This window comes from Dreissena polymorpha, chromosome 7 (assembly GCF_020536995.1).
Source record: "Dreissena polymorpha isolate Duluth1 chromosome 7, UMN_Dpol_1.0, whole genome shotgun sequence".
Taxonomy (NCBI): Eukaryota; Metazoa; Mollusca; class Bivalvia; order Myida; family Dreissenidae; genus Dreissena; species Dreissena polymorpha.
Window position 1 is genome coordinate 39,299,421 of NC_068361.1, and position 24,878 is coordinate 39,324,298.

A 24,878-nucleotide genomic window follows, 5' to 3' on the forward strand; every position below is an offset into this window, starting at 1 on the left:
TAAATCAATATCGAAGTAATAATAATGTTGGTTGATCCTGCCTCAGGTTCATGTTTATCTTTATAACTCTAAGTCTGGTCCTTTGTGTATTTCCATTATGTTTTTGCAAACCAATAAAAAGTGTATGATCTGAAAATATGTGAAGTCAATAAAATAATCAGTTGTCAACATTTTTGTACTATATGCATATATTACAATAATTGAATTGAATGAATTTCATTTGAATTATAAAATTGAATTCTATAGGGGCAATCATTTAGGACAAATTCATTGAAATCCAATATGCACAGTATTGCCATAAATTAGTTTAGTCTGAATAAATAATGTTTAGTGTATTTCAATGTATTAAGCACAACTATATTATGAGAACTTAAATTTGCATCTGTTTAAGCACTTTATATGAAATCTTTTCTTATTGAATAAATAGACTGTGATTTCGGAAATATATGACTAAGCTCCTGTTTAAACATGATTCTCAACGTCAATTTGGCATGCATTCACAATGACATGCTGCAACAGATCTGCTATACCTATGGCTGTAATTATGAATATTATTTATGAAAGCACACCCTTAGCTTTAGGGTGTTCAATCAACTACTGCACTTGTATATATCTCAGATGTCACATTTTCAAGGTTCATGATACAACCCAAAGAAAGCATTTTTAGCTGAAAAGCTTTCCATGTTTAGTATTAGCATGCCTTCTACTGGTTGAGCTATAATTGATTTGACACCTATGAATTTCTTATTTTACAGGATATTTGTGCAATAAATATTTGTTTGCACTCAGAGATTTGCAGATTAAAAGTAGTTTAGATTTCTTTTGAGATCCGGGTTATTTAGATTGAACAATCTAAAGATCCTCGATCTTTTGTCATGAAAAATATGAATTTCAATTCTTGATTATGATAATCATATGGAAATTGATACTTTAATAGATGTATACCAAGAAAAGTATTTTGCTTGTTAAAAAGTGTACTTGAAAAGAGGGAATGATTTATCAACCAGAAATGTTGAAATAAAAATTGGAATAATTTGATATGTTGTTAAGTTAATCACTTAAAGGGATCTTTTCACGCTTTGGTAAATTGACAAAATTGAAAAAAGTTGTTTCAAATTCGCAAATTTTCGTTTTAGTTATGATAATTGTGAGGAAACAGTAATACTGAACATTTACCATGGTCTAATATAGCCATTATATGCATCTTTTGACGATTTTAAAACCTAAAAATTATAAAGCGTTGCAACGCGAAACGATTGAATAATTTGGAGAGTTCTGTTTTTGTCGTTAAATTTTGTGAAACTACGAAGATTGCTTATATAAGGTATAAAATACGTCTAGTACGTGTACTCGGCGGAATAGCTCAGTAGGCTAGAGCGTTTTTACTTCAGGACTCTGGCAGGACTCCAGGGGTCACTGGTTCAAAACCGGTTCCGGGCAATGTTCTTTTCCTTTTTTTAATTTTATTCTTGATTTTTTACTGGAGCTTTTACGATCCAATGTTTACATTTATCGATATAAAGCATTTAATGAATAAGTTAAAAAATGCCAAAATCTGTGAAAAGGCCCCTTTAACACCAGTGCAAATGTAAGGAAATCCAAATATTTTTCCATCAATTACATTAATCAGCCTATATCAGTGACTCTTCTTGACACATTTAAATCCATTTAGAATATTTACAAACATGAGTTTCCCCATAAATCCATGACTATTATTACCTCAACAAAATCATTCTATTACACTCACCCAGATCATAGGTCACTTTTCTGGCCATGTTCATTTATCAAGCTGTCTATAGCATGCTTTAAGATGAGGGCACCAACTATTATGTTTAAGTTATGTTTCTTCATAGTTTTGTTTATTATTGGTACAAAAGCCTAAAATAAAAAAGAAAATGTATTGATTTTGGTTTATGATGAAAAAAAATTATCTCATGATTATAGAAACAGAATAATTTTTTTGGAAAATAAGATGATAATCTGAAATCAACCAATAACCTCTTGTTCTAAGATAGCTTGCATACAAACTTTTTGCTTATTGAGGCACTATAGAATCTGTATTAAGGATACAACCCATATTTAGTGTCTTAATAAAAACTGGGAATAAAGCCTAGTACCCCCTTGTTGCAGGTGGACACCATATCCACTCTAACACCGCCAACTTTTTTTCATTTTTAGATCTGGACCATGACGATGCATGCTCTCCATATGATGACAGACCGGAGACCCAGGGTGGGGACGATCACATTGGGGGTGGGGCTACAGCGGCTGAGATACAGCACCACAAGGTTTGTAATGAGACCCAGGGTGGGGACGATCACATTGGGGGTGGGGCTACAGCGGCTGAGATACAGCACCACAAGGTTTGTAATGACACCCAGGGTGGGGACGATCACATTGGGGGTGGGGCTACAGCGGCTGAGATACAGCACCACAAGGTTTGTAATGAGACCCAGGGTGGGGACGATCACATTGGGGGTGGGGCTACAGCGGCTGAGATACAGCACCACAAGGTTTGTAATGAGACCCAGGGTGGGGACGATCACATTGGGGGTGGGGCTACAGCGGCTGAGATACAGCACCACAAGGTTTGTAATGAGACCCAGGGTGGGGACGATCACATTGGGGGTGGGGCTACTGCGGCTGAGATACAGCACCACAAGGTTTGTAATGAGACCCAGGGTGGGGACGATCACATTGGGGGTGGGGCTACAGCGGCTGAGATACAGCACCACAAGGTTTGTAATGAGACCCAGGGTGGGGACGATCACATTGGGGGTGGGGCTACAGCGGCTGAGATACAGCACCACAAGGTTTGTAATGAGACGCACTTGCATTAAACCTCCTTTTCACAGAGCACGGCTCATATGTGTGAGATATTTGTGTTGTTCAATGTGAGATATTTGTGAAATATATGTTTTATATGTGTGAGATATTTGTGTTGTTCTTTCAGGCATTGTCAGAGGAGGCACGGAGAGTATACAGTGACCTACACATGGATAATGAAGACGGACGACAGCGAACAACGAGCGAGAAAGAACGACACTGGAAGGCCCCTACAAAACGAAAAGCACCGAAAAACACTGGTATGTTGGAATGTTAGCATTGTGCCAATTAAATAGTTCAATTCATTAATGAGTTCTATGACATTTATACATGATGAATCCTCAATAATTGATTATTGAACATTGCTTGAAAGCAGATTATGAACAAGAAATTGTTAATGTGAACATTATTATCCCTGGCTGAAGGAGGAAGGATTATAGTATTTGTTTTTTCCCTCAGTTTGTCTGTCCGTCTGTCACAAACTCTTCAGGGCTATAGCTCAGAAAGTATATAAGATTACAACATGAAACTTTGTTTTCTAGACATACCCTTACACTTTCTTAAATAAAAGTTATTGCCCTTTGTTATGTTGTATGATGTCACTTTTCAGGGCTATATTTTCGGCTACCATACAATATTTCAAGATGAAACTTCATGAGTTTATATATACAGTAGACTCTGCCAATACCGGACTCTCAGAATACCGGAACTCTCCCAATTCGGGACGGTCGGGCCAGTCCCGTATTTTCTCCTTCTATTTCTTTGTTAAAAAATGTTGAATAAACCAAACTCTCTGAAAACCGGAAACCGGACGGGTATCTCCGTAAATTTGGTCATTTTCAACGTAAAATACATTGAGTATACTGGACGGTCTAAATTCTCAAGATGCCCGAGGCGTGAAAATAACAATACCTAGTCAGCACAGCGAGTGTGGTGTCACACATTTTGCTCGCCCAATTATCGATAATCGGATTAAACATACCATAAAGGTGTCAAGTCGTTACCGCGCTATGGGAGTCCGATTAAGTAATGTAAAACAAACTGTGAATGTCTATAAAAGACGTGCGGTAACACCAAAAAGTGATTGACTCGATCGTTTTATGAATCATTTATTATCGCCTATGATAAACAATTTAATTAAAAAATTAATGCATGCCGTTGCGACGATCACTTTCTTGTGATCTTCTCGGGTATTTTAAAAGATCTTATAGCCTTCTTAACATTGCAGAAAATAAGATCGTAAAGGAGAAATGTGCTTTCAAGCAGAGAGTTATCTTGGACTTTTTCGTGAAATCGTAAACTTCAAGAATTGGTAGGTTTTGAGATTATGAATATCTTAAAAAATAATTATGACGCTGTTTTTGATTGTGTGTATGTTTTATGAAATGTGGTACATGTATGTATTGAATAATAAATCGTGTATCTACAACAATCTTATTTGTGTCGTCACTCGCATATATGACAAATGCCACGTACGTACATGTATAAAGCACCACGCTCACTTTGGGATTAATCAAAACAAGTCGGTATGGATTTTTTTTAGCTTTTAATCGATTAAAAACACATTTTTAGCTCATCTATTTTTTGAAAAAAAATTATGAGCTATTGTCATCACCTTGGCGTCGGCGTTGGCGTTGGCGTCGGCGTCCGGTTAAGTTTTGCGTTTAGGTCCACTTTTCTCAGAAAGTATCAATGCTATTGCATTCAAACTTGGTACACTTACTAACTATCATGAGGGGACTGGGCAGGCAAAGTTAGATAACTCTGGCGTGCATTTTGACAGAATTATGTGCCCTTTTTATACTTAAAAAATTGAAAATTTTGGTTAAGTTTTGCGTTTAGTTCCACTTTTCTCAGTAAGTATCAATGCTATTGCATTCAAACTTGGTACACTTACTTACTATCATGAGGGGACTGGGCAGGCAAAGTTAGATAACTCTGGCATGCATTTTGACAGAATTATGTGCCCTTTTTATACTTAGAAAATTGACAATTTTGGTTAAGTTTTGTGTTTAGGTCCATTTTATTCCTTAAGCATCAAAGCTATTGCTTTCATACTTGCAACACTTACTAACTATCATAAGGGGACTGTGCAGGCAAAGTAATGTAACTCTGACTGGCATTTTGACAGAATTATGTGCCCTTTTTATACTTAGAAAATTGAAAATTTGATTAAGTTTTGTGTTTAGGTCCACTTTATTCCTACAGTATCAAAGCTATTGCTTTCATACTTGCAAGATTTATGAACTATCATAAGGGGACGGTGCAGGCAAAGTTATGTAACTCTGACTGGCATTTGGACGGAATTATGGGCCCTTTATACTTAGAAAATTGAAAATTTGGTTAAGATTTATGTTTTGGTCCACTTTACCCCTAAAGTATCATAGATATTGCTTTCATACTTGGAACACTCACAAACTATCATAAGGGTACAGTAAAAGGACAAGTTGCATAACTCTGGTTGTCATTGTTACGGAATTATGGCCCTTTTTTGACTTAGTAACTTTTAATATATGGTTAAATTTTGTGTTTCGATCCACTCGAAGTATCAAGGCTATTGCTTTCAAACTTCAAATACTTACATGCTATCATGAGGTTACTGTACCTGGCAACTTGAATTTTACTTTGACCTTTGAATGACCTTGACTCTCAAGGTCAAATTATTAAATTTTGCTAAAATTGCCATAACTTCTTTATTTATGATTAGATTTGATTGATACTTTGATGAAACTACTCTTACCTGACATACCACAATAGACTTCACCCAAACCATCCCCTGTGCCCTCCCCCCCCCCCTATTTTTTTTTTATTTTATTTTTTTTTTTTTTAAGATCATCTCACAAATGACCACCACACCCTCACACTATACCCCACCCCACCCCCCCCCAATTTTTTTTTTTGATTTTTTTTTTTTTTTTTTTAAGATCATCTCACAAATTATCACCACACCCTCACACTATACCCCCCCCCCCCCATTTTTTTTTTTAACGGTTATGTTTGAAATACCCTCCAACCATCGCACCCAAAACCCCCCCCCCCCCCCCCCCCCCCCGATTTTTTTTAATTTTTTTTTTTTTTTTTTCGCTTTTTTGGAAGATAATGTAATAAATGTCCACAACCCCACACTATACACCCCTCTTCACTCCACCTCCTCCTTTGTGATTGAAAATGAGAGTCCCTTCACCTTTAAAAAGAAAATAGATGAGCGGTCTGCACCCGCAAGGCGGTGCTCTTGTTTAAGAATGCAATTAACATCATCAGTACCTGCGAACAGTAATCACATGGTACATGTAAATGTATATGGTTTGTTTTATTTTTATGTGATTCTGTACACAATGCATACCATGTATATTTCGGCAATATGCATACACTTGGTAAACCGGAACTCTCTGAAAACCGGACGATAAGGCCGGTCCCGAGACCGTCCGGTTTACAGAGAGTCTACTGTATCAATGATGAAAAGTGCTGTGCACAAGAACCATAACCCTATACTTTGTTAAATAATAGTTATTGGCCTTTGTTTGCAATTTATTGTCTGCAGAAACAACATGCCAGGTACAAATGCGTTAAAAACATAATAAAGAAAGGCATATGCCTTCTCTAACAACTTTACGTTTAATTTTGCACCTATACATAAACACAATTTATTTGGCTGGGGATATCAATCAATTCAACAAAAATTGCTTGTTTTGTTTTATCTTATTGCCAATACATTTAAAATGAGAACTTGTTCAACAAAATACAAATGAGCCTTGTTCTGAGAAAAACGGGCATAATGCATGTGCGTAAAGTGTCGTCCCAGATTAGCCTGTGCAGTCTGCACAGGCTAATCAGGGACGACACTTTCCGCTTTTAATAGATTTTCGGTAAAAAGGGACTTCCTTCAAATGAAAAATACCATTAGAGCGGAAAGTGTCATCCCGGATTAGCCTGTGCGGACTGCACAGGCTAATCTGGGACGACATTTTACGCACATGCATTATGCCCGGTTTTCTCAGAACGCGACTCAAATATCTCCCTCAGATAAGGACACCCAGCAGCAGCCCTGTGCCAAGCAGCGACACTACGATGCCGACCAGATCCGGCGGTACATGCAGCGGCAGCGGGCTGACAGGGTCCGCCAACAGAAAGAGGAGGAATCCCGTCGGCGCGAGGAGGACGAGGCCAGACGCAGACAGCTTGAGGAGTTGTACAACAAACAGAAGCAGGCGTCAGCGTCGGCGGCCGCACATGGTGGGAAGAAGGAGAAAAACAGACAGAAACAGGTACCTGAATAAATGACCTAAGTAACAGAAATTGTTGTAGATGACATTGGTTCACCCTGTTGACAGGGAGACTCCAAGCTGGGCTGTTAAGTCTGCTTAACATCTCTCAGATTGTATCATTATTAGTGATAAACCATCCAACTTGGGAACTCTGGTCCTCTTTATTTACTTTGAGGATCTGGCTGAAACTTCCACAGGTGAATTTCCTTAATGTGTAGATGATCTTAAAAAAAAGGAATTTTTGCCGCATCAAGTTTTGGCATACTTATATGGTCTGCTTTTTAACCAGGTTTTTCGAAGGAAAAAACTGGTTATTAGATTGGCGAATGTAGGCGGGCGGGCGGAACAAGCTTGTGTAATAACTTTGTCGTTCATTGTGAGATATTAAAATTATTTGGCACATTTGTTCACCATCATTAGACGGTGTGTCGAGCGAAAGAATGACGTCGATATCTTCAAGGTCATACTTTGAGGTCAAAGGTAAAAAATGGCCATAAATAAACTTCTCTGGGCTATAACTTTGTCATTCATTGTGAGATTTTAAAATCATTTGGAACATTTGTTCACCATCATCGGAGGGTGTGTCGCGTGAAAGAATTACGTCAATATCTCCAAGGTCAAGGTCACCATGACTAATCAAAGCGCTGAAGGCACTGAATTTGTACGCTATTGCATAATCTTAGACGCAACTCAGTTTTCAAAATTATGTTACAGCTTTTTGTATTGCACGTTTGAAATGAACAAAACCCATTCAAATTTATTAAGAGTGTGTCTAAAAGCACGGGTAGAATTGTGGGTGCACTGTTTATCCTAATAGTTATGTTATAGAGATAACTTAGACAAAATAACGTCTCTTTTTCTTTCGCAATTGGTTCCTGCAATGGCAACCATCTTTAGAATGTTGGTTTCCTTGCTAGAGAATAACTAGCCTAGAATCATGTACATGTTGTGTTATGTGTATCTAATATTTTTATTATTTTCTTTAAATTATTGAGCAACAATTTTGCCGACATGACAAATTACATAACGTAGAAAGATGAGCCCCCTCTGTACGTTACTTATGACGTTATTTTGGTCCATTATGACTCTTTAAGAAAAAACCTATAAAGTCATGGATAATGACATTTATTTCATTGCTGAACCCTTTTTCTCACGCATAGACTTGCATAATCCCAACTGGATCGATTCCCCAATGCATCTGTATCAGCGCAACTCTTATCAATTACTGCATACATACTTCTTTTTTCTTCGCTGTTCAATGCCAGATTATCCCGTATATTCCATTTTAAATAGTAAACTCAAGAATTTCATAAACATAAACATTCGCCTTTTTTCTTAAGTAGCAAATTAATTTTTCGCATATGTGACAATTAAAAGATGTGATGAAATAATGTCCAATTGAGACGGGGTTTTCCAACTGAACACACGTATGTCGCCTGACTTGCTGTTCAATAAATACTCCCCTCTTCACTCCACCCCTCCCTCCTTTGTGATTGAAAATGAGAGTCCCTTCACCTTTAAAAAGAAAATAGATGAGCGGTCTGCACCCCCAAGGCGGTGCTCTTGTTACATTCTGTTTTCATTTATATTTTTGAAGAAATACATCCAAAATGGGGAAAAAATGTGGGTCTTCATGAAAAAAAACAAGTCAACATACATATAAAATTACTTGGGACCACTAAAGTGGAGCTACCCCCCTAAATGGCCTGGTTTCATATGTGTGGTTTCTCTATGACAGGTGTTAGAGGCAATGCAGGCAGCTGGCTTGGTGACAGACATGGGAAAACATACCAGCACTGTACATGACAGAGCACGATTCATGGTAAACATTGTTCTTTGTAATGCAATGCCCCCAACATTATTCACCTGTTTAACTGTATTGCTCCTTAGCAGTTTACTGAAGTTTTCACTATGATTCTATCATGAGAATCTCTGTAAGAAATATCAAGATTTTTTGGTGCATTTAGGTGGGTTCAATATTTCTTATCCATGAAGAGCCCTAGATAATGTGCAGTTTAGCGTAAAAACATACGTTTTCATTTAATTTAACAAAAAACATTTTTCCGCTGTTGTTTTCCAATTTGGGAGCACAAGATTAATGTGTCCGAGGGTGAGAGTTAATGCATGTGCTTAAAGTGTTATCCTGATTAACCAGTGCAGACTGCACAGGCTAATCTGGGACAACACTTTCGGCACATGCGTTGTTAACCCCCGGTTTGTTTGTCTGTTCCAGTTTGGGGAGGACAAGGAGAATGTGTCGGAGGGTGAGGGAGAGGACATGGAGGTCAGTGACAGCAGCTCCACACTGACTGGGGACGCCTCTGACCTAGAGACCCCCACTGCTACACTGCTCAGGTAGAGGGGGGGAGGGGTGGGGGGGGAACTGGGGAATTGTAGAGGGGGGGAGGGATGGGGGGGGGGGGGAACTGGGGAATTGTAGCAACACATTTGGGCCATGCTCTGTGTCATCCCAGATTAGCCTGTGCAGTCTGCCGAAACTGGTTTTTTTGCTAAGAAGAGACTTTCTTTAAACAGAAATATCATAAAAGCGGAAAGTGTTGTCTCTGATTAGCCTGTGCAGACTGCACAGGCTAATCTGGGACAATACTTTTCGCACATGCATTAAACCCTCTTTTTATAGAGCACAGCCCATTTTAATGTGTAGCTTTCTCTCAATTGAGTCTTGCTCTGTGAATACTCGGCTAAATACATGATTGTGTGTGAAGGGTTGATACATGATTGTGTGTGAAGGGTTGATACATGATTGTGTGTGAAGGGTTGATACATGATTGTGTGTGAAGGGTTGATACATGATTGTGTGTGAAGGGTTGATAAATGATTGTGCGTGAAGGGTCTAATACATGATTGTGTGTGAAGGGTCTAATACATGATTGTGTGTGAAGGGTCTAATACATGATTGTGTGTGAAGGGTCTTAATACATGATTGTGTGTGAAGGGTCTTAATACATTATTGTGTGTGAAGGGTCTTAATACATGATTGTGTGTGAAGGGTCTTAATACATGATTGTGTGTGAAGGGTTGATACATGTTTGTGTGTGAAGGGTCTAATACATGATTGTGTGTGAAGGGTCTAATACATGATTGTGTGTGATGGGTTGATACATGATTGTGTGTGAAGGGTTGATACATGATTGTGTGTGAAGGGTTGATACATGATTGTGTGTGAAGGGTCTAATACATGATTGTGTGTGAAGGGTTGATACATGATTGTGTGTGAAGGGTCTAATACATGATTGTGTGTGAAGGGTTGATACATAATTGTGTGTGAAGGGTTGATACATGATTGTGTGTGAAGGGTTGATACATGATTGTGTGTGAAGGGTTGATACACGATTGTGTGTGAAGGGTCTAATACATGATTGTGTGTGAAGGGTGTAATACATGATTGTGTGTGAAGGGTCTAATACATGATTGTGTGTGAAGGGTTGATACATGATTGTGTGTGAAGGGTCTAATACATGATTGTGTGTGAAGGGTCTTATACATGATTGTGTGTGAAGGTCTAATACATGATTGTGTGTGAAGGGTCTAATACATGATTGTGTGTGAAGGGTTGATACATGATTGTGTGTGAAGGGTCTTAATACATGATTGTGTGTGAAGGGTCTAATGCATGATTGTGTGTGAAGGGTCTAATACATGATTGTGTGTGAAGGGTTGATACATGATTGTGTGTGAAGGGTCTAATACATGATTGTGTATGAAGGGTCTAATACATGATTGTGTGTGAAGGGTTGATACATGATTGTGTGTGAAGGGTTGATACATGATTGTGTGTGAAGGGTCTTATACATGATTGTGTGTGAAGGGTTGATACATGATTGTGTGTGAAGGGTCTAATACATGATTGTGTGTGAAGGGTTGATACATGATTGTGTGTGAAGGGTTGATACATGATTGTGTGTGAAGGGTTGATACATGATTGTGTGTGAAGGGTTGATACATGATTGTGTGTGAAGGGTCTTATACATGATTGTGTGTGAAGGGTTGATACATGATTGTGTGTGAAGGGTCTTATACATGATTGTGTGTGAAGGGTCTAATACATGATTGTGTGTGAAGGGTTGATACATGATTGTGTGTGAAGGGTCTTATACATGATTGTGTGTGAAGGGTTGATACATGATTGTGTGTGAAGGGTCTGATACATGATTGTGTGTGAAGGGTCTGATACATGATTGTGTGTGAAGGGTCTTAATACATGATTGTGTGTGAAGAGTCTAATACATGATTGTGTGTGAAGGGTCTTCCTACATTAGCCTTCTGCAGTAAGCACATTATAATATGTGATAACAGTTTCTGCCTAGACTGGATTTACAAGAGACTTTTAGAAAGGAAAAATTCCATGAAAAACAAAAGTTTTGTTCCTGATTAGCTTTCGCGGACTGCACAGGCTATTTTGGGATGACATTTTAGGCACATTTTCTCAGAACAAGGCTAATTTTAATGTGTCGCTATTTTACAATTATTTTCCAGTCTGTTAGGGTTGTTTATTTAGTTGCTCTCACGGTCTCTCAGTCTTACCGCTTAACATGTTATAAATTTGAAGAGGGCATTACTTTCACATTTTTTATGTCATTCAATTACAAATTTTAATGTCATGTCCATAAAATGTACATGCGAAAGACACTTTTCATTCCCTGTGACCCAAACATTTGCTGAGTTATTTGACCTTGAATATAGCTCAAGAAGAGATGCAGGGGTATTAGTCAAGTTTGTGATAAAACTACTGTTTAATGTAATGCTTTTACCTACTTTGAACAGTGTAAGGAACATGTCTGACACATAGACTAAAGTGCAAATCGGTATAACTATACCACTTATTTAAATTATACTCTGAAAACTATTTATGGTACAGGTTATAGTTATATTGCTGGAAATGTGCTGTTTATCAAACCAGTTGAAACAAATGAGGCACACTCTGGGGGAAACAGGGCTCAATGCACGTATCTAAAGTGTCCTCCCAGATAAGGCTGTGCAGTCCACACAGGCTAATCAGGGACTACGCTATTCGCCTGGACTGGATTTTCTGCTGGAAGAGACTCCCCTTATATAAAAATTTCCTTTAAAGCTTTAAGTCTCTTCCCTGATAAGCCTGTGCAGACTGCACAGGCTAACCTGGGAAACACTATGTACATGCATTAAGCCCCCTTTATCCAGAGTGCGGCTCAAATGTAAATCTTTGTGAATCCCTCCGTGATATACGTCAGCATGCACAACGTGAATCCCTCCATGATATACGTCAGCATGCACAACGTGAATCCCTCCATGATATACGTCGGCATGCACAACCCTTACAGCTGAATCCCTCCATGATATACATCGGCATGCACAACGTGAATCCCTCCATGATATACGTCAGCATGCACAACGTGAATCCCTCCATGATATATGTCAGCATGCACAACCCTCCATGATATACGTCGGCATGCACAACGTGAATCCCTCCATGATATACGTCAGCATGCACAAAGTGAATCCCTCCATGATATACGTCGGCATGCACAACCCTTACAGCTGAATCCCTCCATGATATACGTCGGCATGCACAACGTGAATCCCTCCATGATATACGTCAGCATGCACAACGTGAATCCCTCCATGATATACGTCAGCATGCACAACGTGAATCCCTCCATGATATACGTCGGCATGCACAACGTGAATCCCTCCATGATATACGTCGGCATGCACAACGTGAATCCCTCCATGATATACGTCGGCATGCACAACGTGAATCCCTCCATGATATACGTCAGCATGCACAACGTGAATCCCTCCATGATATACGTCGGCATGCACAACTTGAATCCCTCCATGATATACGTCAGCATGCACAACCCTTACAGCTGAATCCCTCCATGATATACGTAGGCATGCACAACTTGAATCCCTCCATGATATACGTAGGCATGCACAACGTGAATCCCTCCATGATATACGTCAGCATGCACAACCCTTACAGCTGAATCCCTCCATGATATACGTCAGCATGCACAACTTGAATCCCTCCATGATATACGTAGGCATGCACAACGTGAATCCCTCCATGATATACGTCGGCATGCACAACGTGAATCCCTCCATGATATACGTCAGCATGCACAACCCTTACAGCTGAATCCCTCCATGATATACGTCGGCATGCACAACGTGAATCCCTCCATGATATACGTCAGCATGCACAACGTGAATCCCTCCATGATATACGTCAGCATGCACAACGTGAATCCCTCCATGATATACGTCGGCATGCACAACCCTTACAGCTGAATCCCTCCATGATATACGTCGGCATGCACAACGTGAATCCCTCCATGATATACGTCAGCATGCACAACGTGAATCCCTCCATGATATACGTCAGCATGCACAACGTGAATCCCTCCATGATATACGTCGGCATGCACAACGTGAATCCCTCCATGATATACGTCGGCATGCACAACGTGAATCCCTCCGTGATATACGTCGGCATGCACAACGTGAATCCCTCCATGATATACGTCAGCATGCACAACGTGAATCCCTCCATGATATACGTCGGCATGCACAACCCTTACAGCTGAATCCCTCCATGATATATGTCAGCATGCACAACGTGAATCCCTCCATGATATACGTCAGCATGCACAACGTGAATCCCTCCATGATATACGTCGGCATGCACAACCCTTACAGCTGAATCCCTCCATGATATACGTCAGCATGCACAACATTTACAGCTTAGAGTGCCACAATTAAGTGGGTGTAATTTATAGGCCATCATAATAATCTGTACATGGTGTAAATATATCAGTATCACACAAGAATTTGATGTCAGGTGTTTGAAAGGGGAAATACAATGTTAATGTCAGCTATTAACCCTTACAGTGCTGGAACCGAATTTTGAAGGCTTTTGCAAACAGTTTGGATCCAGATGAGACGCCACAGAATGTGGCGTCTCATCTGGATCCAAACTGTTTGCTATTCTGATAGTATTCTTTGAAAAAAATAGAAGAAAATGCTAATTTTAGAAATTCAGCAGACAACATTTTAGCAGATGACAAATTACCCAGCATGCAAAGGGTTAAAGGTCAAGTGATGAATAGCAAAGTATTGGATTGTACTGATTATGAACATCAGATGGCAATATATTTGTTAATTGATTTGTTTTGATTTCATGATTCTTCATTATTTAGCTGTTAAGCAATAAGTGCAAAGTTTAAATTAGAAAACTTGGAACATTTTAAACATGGAATATGCTGGGATGTGTTTACATCAAATTGGATATTGTAACTAAATAAATAATTTAGATAGTTTTGTAATGTGATTAGTTGTTCACCAGTAAACGGTTTTGCCTTAGGGCACATAGAAAAAAATAATGAAGCAAACAACAACAAAAACCTTACACACCATGTGTTACTTCTTCATAAAGTAAACATTTTAAATAAATTTAATATGCGGATAGTATTGAGTGTGCTAAATAGGAAAAATATAGAGGATTTGTTGAATTTGATGGAATATCGATTTTAATATAGAAAGATCATAGAACACACATATGAAATAAAATGGATATTCCACTTAAATCCAACACATTTTCTGTTTATTTTATGCTTTTTTCACCGTTAATTTACATTGAAAAAGAGCTTAATTGGAGAATTTCGCTGGAATAGTGACATCATTTCGTCAAAAAAATGACATTATTTCACAGAAAAACAGTGACAATTATTGATAATTTTTACTGTTAATTTTCACTGTTTCAAACAGTGAATTATTAGTTTTAATTCACTGATATTTTTCTACAAACCACCGGAAAGCATAAAATAGTATTGCATTTAAATGTGTCTATATAGTATAGAATGAGTATTTCAGGAGAAATATTATAGTGCAAAGTGTTAAAAAGCAGATCCAACATTTTCAAGCTGATTTTCATTTCAGAAACAAAATGGACATAGATGGTGTCAGTAATTCTCGGACACTCAACACCAAAGACGTGTTGAAACCATTGCGACAAAAAAACATTGACCTCCCAGAACCCCCTGCCAGTAATGCACGAACATTCCTTGGTGATCTGTCAATCGACGTCAACAGTGTTACCTCAAAATTCACGCAAGCTCTTCAGGAAAAACTGAACACCGAACCGCGATCACTGTCCGGTAGATTTAATGGTTTGAACGGTGAAGATAATTATTTAAGTGATCTGGGTCGATTGCATGATGGCGGTGCGCGGAGTCGGGCAGAGCGCATACAGGCCATCAAAGACACTGCGGCCACACTGCAGAACAGGCTGAAGGAGGAGGCCAGGAAGATACAGGCGCAGTCTGTTACTCATTCAGATGAAAGTGAGTACACCATTCACCATTTTAGGAATGAGGTGGGGGCCCTTTAGTTTGGAAAAATTTATATTGTTTTGACTAAAATTGAGAAATTGGTGTAGGTTCTTCTTCCTATCAATACTTTGAAATTCAGAATGAGTGCTTTCAATATTATAATTACTTAGGTTTAACTTATAATGCTGGATAGGATTATGAACTTAATGTTAAAATAAACTCCACCCCCCCCCCCCCCCCCGGCCTAACATCTTACTAAAACATCGGAGCATCAAGCTTGGATTACATGTAGCAAACTTTATGGTGGTGTTGTACTTTTGTTTCTATTAAGGATGAATATTGCAGTTAGATTTTATTGTGAAGTATCTTAATTCCTAGGTACATACTAAATGCTACTGGTAAATATCAGATTATTTTAAAAGGCCAACTAGTAAAGAACTTAATTCAAATATATATTATTATACATCACAATGCTTGCCCATGTACGATTCCTGTTTACCTGTCATATTTTTTTAGATGGTGCTAGCAAACCCTCGGTGCGGTGGAACGATGCAGACGTGCGAACACGCGACAGGGAGGAGGAATTTATGTCTCGCTACGAACGTGTTACTGCTGCAAACGACAAGTTCTCCGTATTTACTTCAAATCTTCCAGGTTTGGGCATATTACTTTTAAATTATAATTTGGTTGTACTTGCGGAATCATTTTCTTATAAAAGCATGTCAAACATATTTTCAATTAAAAATACAACATTTTCATAAGGATCATGCATGATAATGAAAAAGAAAACTGTGAATTGTTTGTCAAAAAAAAGATGGTTTAGGCCACAACAAATTGATTAGATGTTTTGGATTTGCAGCATCTAAAAATGGTAAAATTAAATTTAAATATTTTCATTTCTTTATTGAACCGGACATGTGCATGTTGTCTGGCTCACAATTTTGTTCACCGAAGGCTGGGTGTCTATTCATTTTAGTGAAGCCTACATTTTGTATGACATAGATGAAATTTTTACGTTTAACACTTGATGACACAAATGGCGACATTACGCTGCTAATTTGTAGTGTCAGTGAAATGAACCAACTGTTTTCATACAGTGATTATCATTGATGACACTGGCCTTGACTTTGACACAACACAAGTTACTATTAAACCGTTTCCCTTTCAGAAGCAAAGTGAAAATGTGCAACCAGCATAAAACCAGAACAGCCTGTGAGTTACTCGCAGTCTGTTCAGGTTTAATGCTGTTTGCTGCTCATCAGTATTTAAGGGATCGAAATGAAGCCTTTAAAACTTGAATCTAGTAAGAAAAGTCTTGAATTAAATTTAACTTTCGAAGTGACTACAAATGCATCAAAATACATATCTTAGTGGTAAAGGGTAAAATACGTATCAAAGTGGTAAATGGTTAAATATATATCTAAGCGGTAAAGGGTTAAATATGTATCTAAGCGGTAAAGGGTTAAATATGTATCTAAGGGGCAAAGGGTTTAGCAAGAATTTGTCATAATCAATAATCGTGACCATTTTTGCAGGCTCACAACCACGATCTGTGCAACCAGAGCCATCGGGTCCCAGCCCTGAAGCTATAAAACCCTCAAAACACACCTCAAACAGGGTACCAGACAAAATAGACGACACTATCACTGAGACATCAACGTTCAGTGAGATAACGCTCACAGACGAGTCAGACTCGGACGATTTGATGGGACGAAAGGTGTGAAATGTAGATTGTCTTTTATTGTTGACAGATATTCTGTATATTTCCAACTAAAAGCTCACAGTAGATTCTTCATTTTCCCTGAGAGTGAATTTTAATTTTGTGCCAAATCTTTTAATATGTTTTTGTGCCCCAGTAGATTGCATATAGTAGTCAGACTGTCCTTCCGTCCATAAGTCTGTCCTTTAGTCTGTTTGTCCGTCAGTCCATCAGTCTGTCCTTCAATCTGTCTGTCCATCAGTTCGACCTTTAGTCTGTCTGTGCTTAAGTCCATTAGTCCGTTGTCTGTCTGGTTTTCTTTTTTCTGAGTTTTTATGCCCCCTTTCGAAGAAAAGGGAGCATATAGTGATCGGACTGTCCATCTGTCTGTCCGTCTGTCTGTCTGTCTGTCCGTCTTTCCGTCACACTTTGCGTTTAGGTTTCGAAAAATGCTCATAACTTCTATGTCCCTTGAGATATAACCTTCATATTTGGTATGCATGTGTATATAGACAAGGCCTTTCCATACGCACAAAATTTTTTACCCCTGTGACCTTGACCTTAGGGTCCGCTATTAGGTTTCAAAATCTGCGTTTAGGTTTTGAAAAATGCTCATAACTTCTATGTCCCTTGAGATATAACCTTCATATTTGGTATGCATGTGTATATGGACAAGGCCTTTCCATACGCACAAAAATGTTTACCCCTGTGACCTTTACCTTGAACTTTGGGTCTGCGTTTAGGTATCGAAATCTGTGTTTAGGTTTCGAAAAATGCTCATAATTTCTATGTCCCTTGAGATATAACCTTCATATTTGGTATGCATGTGTATATGGACAAGGCCTTTCCATACGCACACAAATTTTGACCCCTGTGACCTTGAACTTGAAGTTAGGGTCCGCATTTAGGTTTCGAAATCTGCGTTTAGGTTTTAAAAAATGCTCATAACTTCTATGTCCCTTGAGATATAACCTTCATATTTGGTATGCATGTGTACATGGACAAGGCCTTTCCAAACGCACACAAATTTTGACCCCTGTGACCTTGACCTTGAACTTAGGGTCCGCGTTTAGGTTTCGAAATCTGCGTTTAGGTTTCGAAAAAAGCTCATAACTTCTATCAAGCGTTTATAGGGGGCATAAATCATCCTATGGTGACAGCTCTTGTTTTTCCTAAAGGCTTTCAAGTTTTAAGTGAGTTTTGGTATGTGAGTTTACATTCATGACTTGCAGATGAAGTTCAAGTTTTGTTCCGGTTCATTGATTTTTGCAAAGTTTGGGGCTTTAGACTTAGAAATTTCAGGGCTTGTGCTGCCATTAGCCAAAATTAGCCAATGGCTACAAATTAGCAAACTTGGCTGAACAAAATTGTATTTGGCTACAGCTTTTTCTTCTTAAAACCTCATAAAATAACCAAACTAAAAATAATTACTTTGTTTTAAGGTAACTTTGGCTCCATAAAATGTTCTGCCATGAAAAGCCCTGGCTATTTTCTCTAGAATAAATGTTTCCTGGATTTTTTTCTTAAACGCTTGCAGATATAAACCTCATTTAAGGTGTGTGGATCTACCGTCATATCATGACTTACAGATCAAGTTCAAGTTTCTTTCTTGTCAATTGATTTTTGAAGTTGCAGACCTTGGACTTAACAATTTTCTCTAAAATAAAACATTTTCTGAATCGTTTTTGAAACGCTTTTAGATACTTATCTTATGTTTGGTCTTGTATATTTACTAGATAATCATATTTTGTTGTTGGAAACTTTTTATTTAAAGATGAGCAAGAAAGTTGGTGTATTTCAAGTATTATACATTGTGTTGAAAGCAAAATGAGTGCTGTAATCACAGAATTAGGGTTATGATAAAACAAATAGACTGAACTGATTTAACAACTTGGTTTTCCCTTCAGATTGGTACTGGTCTTAGAAAGACCGAGTACCATGTTGGATCATCAAAGTCAGACTTGTCAAGCAAACCCCTGAACATCCCCCCACCCACACAACCCGTCGTCAAGGCCAGTAACTCCTGGGAGAGCCCATCAGTGGACGACTACAATGTGTTCAGTATATACTCCCGGCGACAACAAGAGAGAAGTAAGTTGTATTTATTTGAACTTTTATCACAACTTTTTCTTACCTTTTGTGTTTAGTACTATGGTAAAATTTATAATAAAACAACAAATTTGAAGACTTTTCTTTTGTCCCATCAAGAATATTGATTTTTTTTTTCAAAATTTTCCTTGAATTACATTTTACTTTCTCCACTTTCTAGATGTTTAATATGATTTTCACAATCATTGAATAATAATCCAATCCCCATCTGAAATAAGTTTTTTTTCTTGCATATAGAGTTACTATACTCTTTGAAATTAAATTGATATTTTGGCATTTTATTTAGAAAATTGTCTTTATTTGAGGGTTGTTTTGGTGAAGATTACACATTTCAGGAAGTTATGTTGAATATTTAATTCCCAGTTATAAGGCCCGGTCGAGAGCCCATGTCCAAAAAGAAGCCCACAGTCTCGGCAGTCTCAGAGTCAGATTTGAAGGCCGCAAGGTCACATGACCAGTCTGCAGCCCCGCAGCCCAAGCCCAGAGGGGCCCGGAGTACGTCCCCTGGGCTGGGGTCAAGGTCACAGCCCGTCGAACCTTTACGTACCCTGAGCTCTTCGGAACGAACAAAGTGAGTGTGTGGTCAGGTGTAGAGAGTTTGTTTTTGAAGGTGGTAAGAAATCATATTATTTTTCAGTTAAATAGAGAAAAAGTGCATCTTACAGAGAGTATAGTTTTAATAAAGATGATGAAATTTTAAAGGTAAATTTTTGGAAAATAATGCAGCGTTATTGTGACTCAAATCTGGGATCTCTCGTAATAAATACCATTGTAAATTAGAATTTAAAAAATGATCAGTAGGAATGGAAATTACCTGGGGCCCATTTTCTAATGTATGAAGTGGGCACTCTTAAAGGGGTCTTTTCACAGATTTTGGCATGTTTTGAAGTTTGTCATTAAATGCTTTATATTGATAAATGTAAACATTGGATCTAAAAAGCTCAAGTAAAAAATCAAGAATAAAATTTAAAAAAAGGAAAAAAAATTAGCCCGCTGCAGGGCTCGAACCAGTGACCCCCGGAGTCCTGGAGTAAAAACCAATTAGACCGCTCGGCCATCCTGCCAAGCATGAATGTATGACGTATTTTATACTTTATACAAGCAATCTTCGTAGTTTCACAAAATTAAACGACAACAACAGAACTCTCCAAATTATTAAATCGTTTCGCGTTTCAACGCTTTATAATTTTCAGGTTTTTAAATTGTCAAAAGATGCATATAATGGCTATATTAGACCATGGTAAATGTTCAGTATTACTGTTTCCTCACAAATATCATAACTAAAACGAAAATTTGCGAATCTGAAACAACTTTTTTCAATTTTGTCAATTTAACAAAACGTGAAAAGATCCCTTTAAGTCATTCTGAGAAAACTCATGATGTCCCCTGTACATAGAACAGGATGGCCATTACTGGTTTAAAAAATGGTTTCTATCCCTGAATAATTTTTTTTGTTTAATCTGTGTTATTGGTTTAGTTTAGACTTATTAATTCTAGCTCAACTGCATTGAAAGCCTAAGGCTTAGTGAACTGCTCTCAAGTCTGTTTCATGGGTAGGACCAGTACTTGGTACCTGTGGGGGGATTGCTAAAGTGCGCTTCCACAGTGGGGCATCCTGTAACCTCCCAGTCACTAAACAAACACTGTATCAATTGCGCCACTACAACTGTATATTATTAATCTGTGTTGTTTGCATGTGAAGGTCCCAGCCAAGGTTTACTGCTGATACCGAGGAGGACGAGGAAACTTTACATGAGGAGTCCTACACACAGTCCTTTGAAAGGTACCTCATGTTTGTTATTGATTTTTTGTCTTTGTTGTTTTTCCCATTAATTCTATATGGAGTGAAAATCTGATCCTTAAATACACATTTACAATATGTCATATTAGCCAATTCATGTGAAAACAGGGCATATGCCATATGCAGCCAGTGTAGCTCCAAACCAGCTGTCTTTGCCTTCACAAAGTCAGGTCAGGGGCTACCCTGTCCGCTATATTGTAAAGCAAGGTTTAGTGCTGACCATTCAGAGCATGGCTTTCATGGATTTGAAAGTTAAAGCAAAATAGTTGCACCTAGCTTTGACTTAGGGTTAGAATTAACCCCAACCATTACTTTCATGAATTTGAAAGTTAAAGCAAAATAATTGCACCTAACTAAGACATTCCTAAAGATTATGGTTAACCCTAACTCCTTACTTTCATGGATTTGCAAGTTAAAGCAAAATAATTGCACCTAACTTTGACATTCCTTAGAGTTAGGGTTAGCCCTAACTCCTTACTTTCATGGATTTGCAAGTTAAAGCAAAATAATTACACCTAACTTTGAGATTCCTTAGAGCTAGGGTTAACCCTAACTCCTTACTTTCATGGATTTGAAAGTTAAAGCAAAATAAGTGCACCTAACTTTGAAATTCCTTGTGGTTATGGTTAACCCTAACTCCTTACTTTCGTGGATTTGCAAGTTTAAGCAAAATAGTTGCACCTAACTGAGACATTTCTTTGGGAAATACCTCCAGACCACTGACAATAGCCATGTTATAGATAATCAGTCCCTTTTCTGTTGATACAGTGAGGAAATTACCAAACACAGGAGTATATCTGAGAAGAACGCAGCAGCCTTGAGTCAGAAAAGTTTGCCATCCACATTGAAAACTGCGTCTGCCAGAGTGTCATCAAGGAAACCAGACAGAATGTCTCCAGATGTTGAATCAAGTATCAACGAAGAATTCTCTCAGGTAATTTTGGTCATCTTTGTAACAACATTACTCATCTTATCATATAATAAAGATGTTGTTTATCACTCAAGTATTGTGTAAAGTGTGCATTATCAATGTATTCTACGCAATGCAATTCAGCACATGAGTAACCTTTAAATGTGAAATATTTTACATATTGTTTTTGCCCTGTCTGTTGGTTGGTTGGTTGGTTTGCGCCAACTTTAACATTTGCAATAACTTTTGCAATATTGAAGATAGGAACTTGATATTTGGCATGCATATGTATCTCATGGAGCTGCACATTTTGAGTGGTGAAAGGTCAAGGTCAAGGTCATCCTTCAAGGTCAAAGGTCAAATATATGGGTCAAATCGCTCATTTAATGTACACTTTTGCAGTATTTCAATATTCAAGATAGCAACTTGATATTTGGCTGCATGTGTATCTCATGGAGCTGCACAATTTGAGTGGTGAAAGGTCAAGGTCAAGGTCAACCTTCAAGGTCAGATGTCAAATATATGTGGCCAAAATCGCTCATTTTATGAGTACTTTTGCAATATTGAAGATAGCAACTTGATATTTGGCATGCATGTGTATCTCATGGAGCTGCACATTTTGAGTGGTGAAAGGTCAAGGTCAAGGTCATCCTTCAAGGTCAGAGGTCAAATATATGTGGCCCAAATCGCTAATTTTATGAATACTTTTGCAATGTTGAAGATAGAAAACTTGATATTCGGCATGCATGTGTATCTCATGGAGCTGCACATTTTGAGTGGTGAAAGGTCAAGGTCATCCTTCAAGGTCAAATATATGGGTCAAAATTGCTCATGTAATGTCGCTTCTGCAATATTGAAGCTAGCAATTTTATATTTGAAATGCATGTGTATCTCATGGAGTTGCACATTTTGAGTGGTAAAGGGTCAAGGTCAAGGTCATCCTACAAGGTCAAACGTCATATAGGGGGACATTGTGTTTCACAAACACATCTTGTTTACTTTATTTATGTACCCATAAAATACCTGAACTTTAAATACTCTGTTTTAACATGCTTGTATGCATGTATGTAATATCTAATGGAGAAAATACAATTTTCCACACACACAATCTTTGTCATTGTATGTGTAAATATCACATTAAAACACCATTATTTCTAGCTCAATTTAAGTGCTTTTTATGTCCCCCACTATAGTAGTGGGGGACATATTGTTTTTGCCCTGTCTGTTGGTTGGTTGGTCTGTTGGTTGGTTGGTTGGCCTGTTTAACATTTTGCAATAGCTTTTGCTATATTGAATATAGCAACTTGATATTTGGCATGCATGTGTATCTCATGGAGCTGCACATTTTGAGTGGTGAAAGGCATACATGCCATACGTCCCGGATTGTCTGGGACAGTCCCGGAAATGAAGAACTTGTCCCGCTGTCCCGGAAATCTGTCAAATGTCCCGGAATTTACAAAATCCATATATACATGTACCTTATCTTAGGCTTAACTGCACCTCGAATCTGTGTATATCTGCAGCGTCTCCATGACAATGCCTACCCGAATAGGCAGACTACGCTACGTGTCAAAATCGTTCAATTAACAGGGGTCCTGTTATCATATCGATTATCTCACGCAAACCGAAAAGGCGGCATTGTTTAATGTGGTTGTTAATTGACTTAAATCTACTACGTCATTATTTCCCGCTGCGTAAGGGCAAAGGATAGTTGTTCACACATATGAAGTCCAACATCGCTAAGTAAAAGATTAAAAGCAGTTTGTGATTGGTTGAATGTATTGTGAATTGATTCGAGTTGACGATCTAACGGTACTGTTTTGTTGTATTTTTTATTAAATAAATGTTATAAATGAATAAAGGCGTATCAACAACTACGTGTTACACACCGGTCTTAATAACAATAACGCAGTGACATCACCATCTATGCTTAGAACGCTTACACTGAAAACACGTGGCTTGTATCTAGTAACAGAAGTAGTAATGTTTAATTTGACGTTAATAGATCAAGTGTATTTCGGATAGGCTTTCGAACTTTTGCAATTAACGATGCGAAACCAAAAAAACGTACCAAAAATGCATATGTCTATAAATATCGCTACATTTTATACATGTCCCGGAAAATCGGCAAAAGTCCGGGACAATTTAACTCATTGTCCCGGAATTGGTCTGAAAAATTATGGCATGTATGTGAAAGGTCAAGGTCACACTTCAAGGTCAGAGGTCAAATATATGTGGCCCAAAACGCTTATTTTATGAATACTTTTGCAATATTGAAGATAGCAACTTGATATTTGGCATGCATGTTATTTGGTATTTTCTAAATTAGAAAGACTATTTTATTTAAATAACACAAGTAAGTTCTTCTTATTTTTACATTTGATTCACTGGAGTTTTCCCACTCTCCATAAATTGTGTTCTCCAGATTAAGTTAGACCTATTTTCTAAACTAGATTTTTGAAGCAACTTTTAAACTTACAGTAACTTATAATTATATCAGTTTTTGACAGATTGTGAACTTCTTATGTTTTACATTCATTAAGGTATTTGCTTCATTTTTAATGATACTTTAGATTCTTTAGACTGGGTTTGTACCTGTTCTTAATTCTATGTCATTGTTCTTCATTTTACTAGTTCTTAGAATAAAAGTTAGTTATTTTCGTTAAAGCTGCTTTGGTTTTCACTTTAGTTTAATTCTTTGAGTGTACTCAGGCGTATCTGACTGGACGCCTTTAGTTAATTGAATTACAACCAGTCAGTGGTGTCATCCTGACCGGAAATAAGCGTTCTTTAATTAGACTGAATAAATATTTCCGTATTATATAAGTGCTCACAACATTACATAACTCATAACCGTCTCGTGGCCAGTTCACTTGCGTAAGCGAACGAGACCGCACCACCACACATGCATGTATATCTCACGGAGCTGCACATT

The 24,878-nt window shown here is 38.0% G+C and overlaps 1 protein-coding gene across 1 annotated transcript in view; it reads left to right on the forward strand.

Moving 5' to 3' along the window:
* The window catches only part of LOC127839645 (centrosome-associated protein 350-like), a 121,544-nt gene that overhangs the window by 70,456 nt on the left and 26,210 nt on the right, over positions 1 to 24,878 (forward strand). Inside the window, exons 12-23 of the mRNA XM_052368030.1 lie at positions 2,179 to 2,288; positions 2,954 to 3,086; positions 6,850 to 7,091; positions 8,830 to 8,913; positions 9,325 to 9,446; positions 15,033 to 15,436; positions 15,941 to 16,078; positions 16,960 to 17,141; positions 19,031 to 19,214; positions 19,596 to 19,803; positions 20,935 to 21,015; positions 21,802 to 21,967. Coding sequence (XP_052223990.1) covers positions 2,179 to 2,288; positions 2,954 to 3,086; positions 6,850 to 7,091; positions 8,830 to 8,913; positions 9,325 to 9,446; positions 15,033 to 15,436; positions 15,941 to 16,078; positions 16,960 to 17,141; positions 19,031 to 19,214; positions 19,596 to 19,803; positions 20,935 to 21,015; positions 21,802 to 21,967 — 2,054 coding nt within the window. The remainder of the gene's footprint in view (positions 1 to 2,178; positions 2,289 to 2,953; positions 3,087 to 6,849; positions 7,092 to 8,829; positions 8,914 to 9,324; positions 9,447 to 15,032; positions 15,437 to 15,940; positions 16,079 to 16,959; positions 17,142 to 19,030; positions 19,215 to 19,595; positions 19,804 to 20,934; positions 21,016 to 21,801; positions 21,968 to 24,878) is intronic.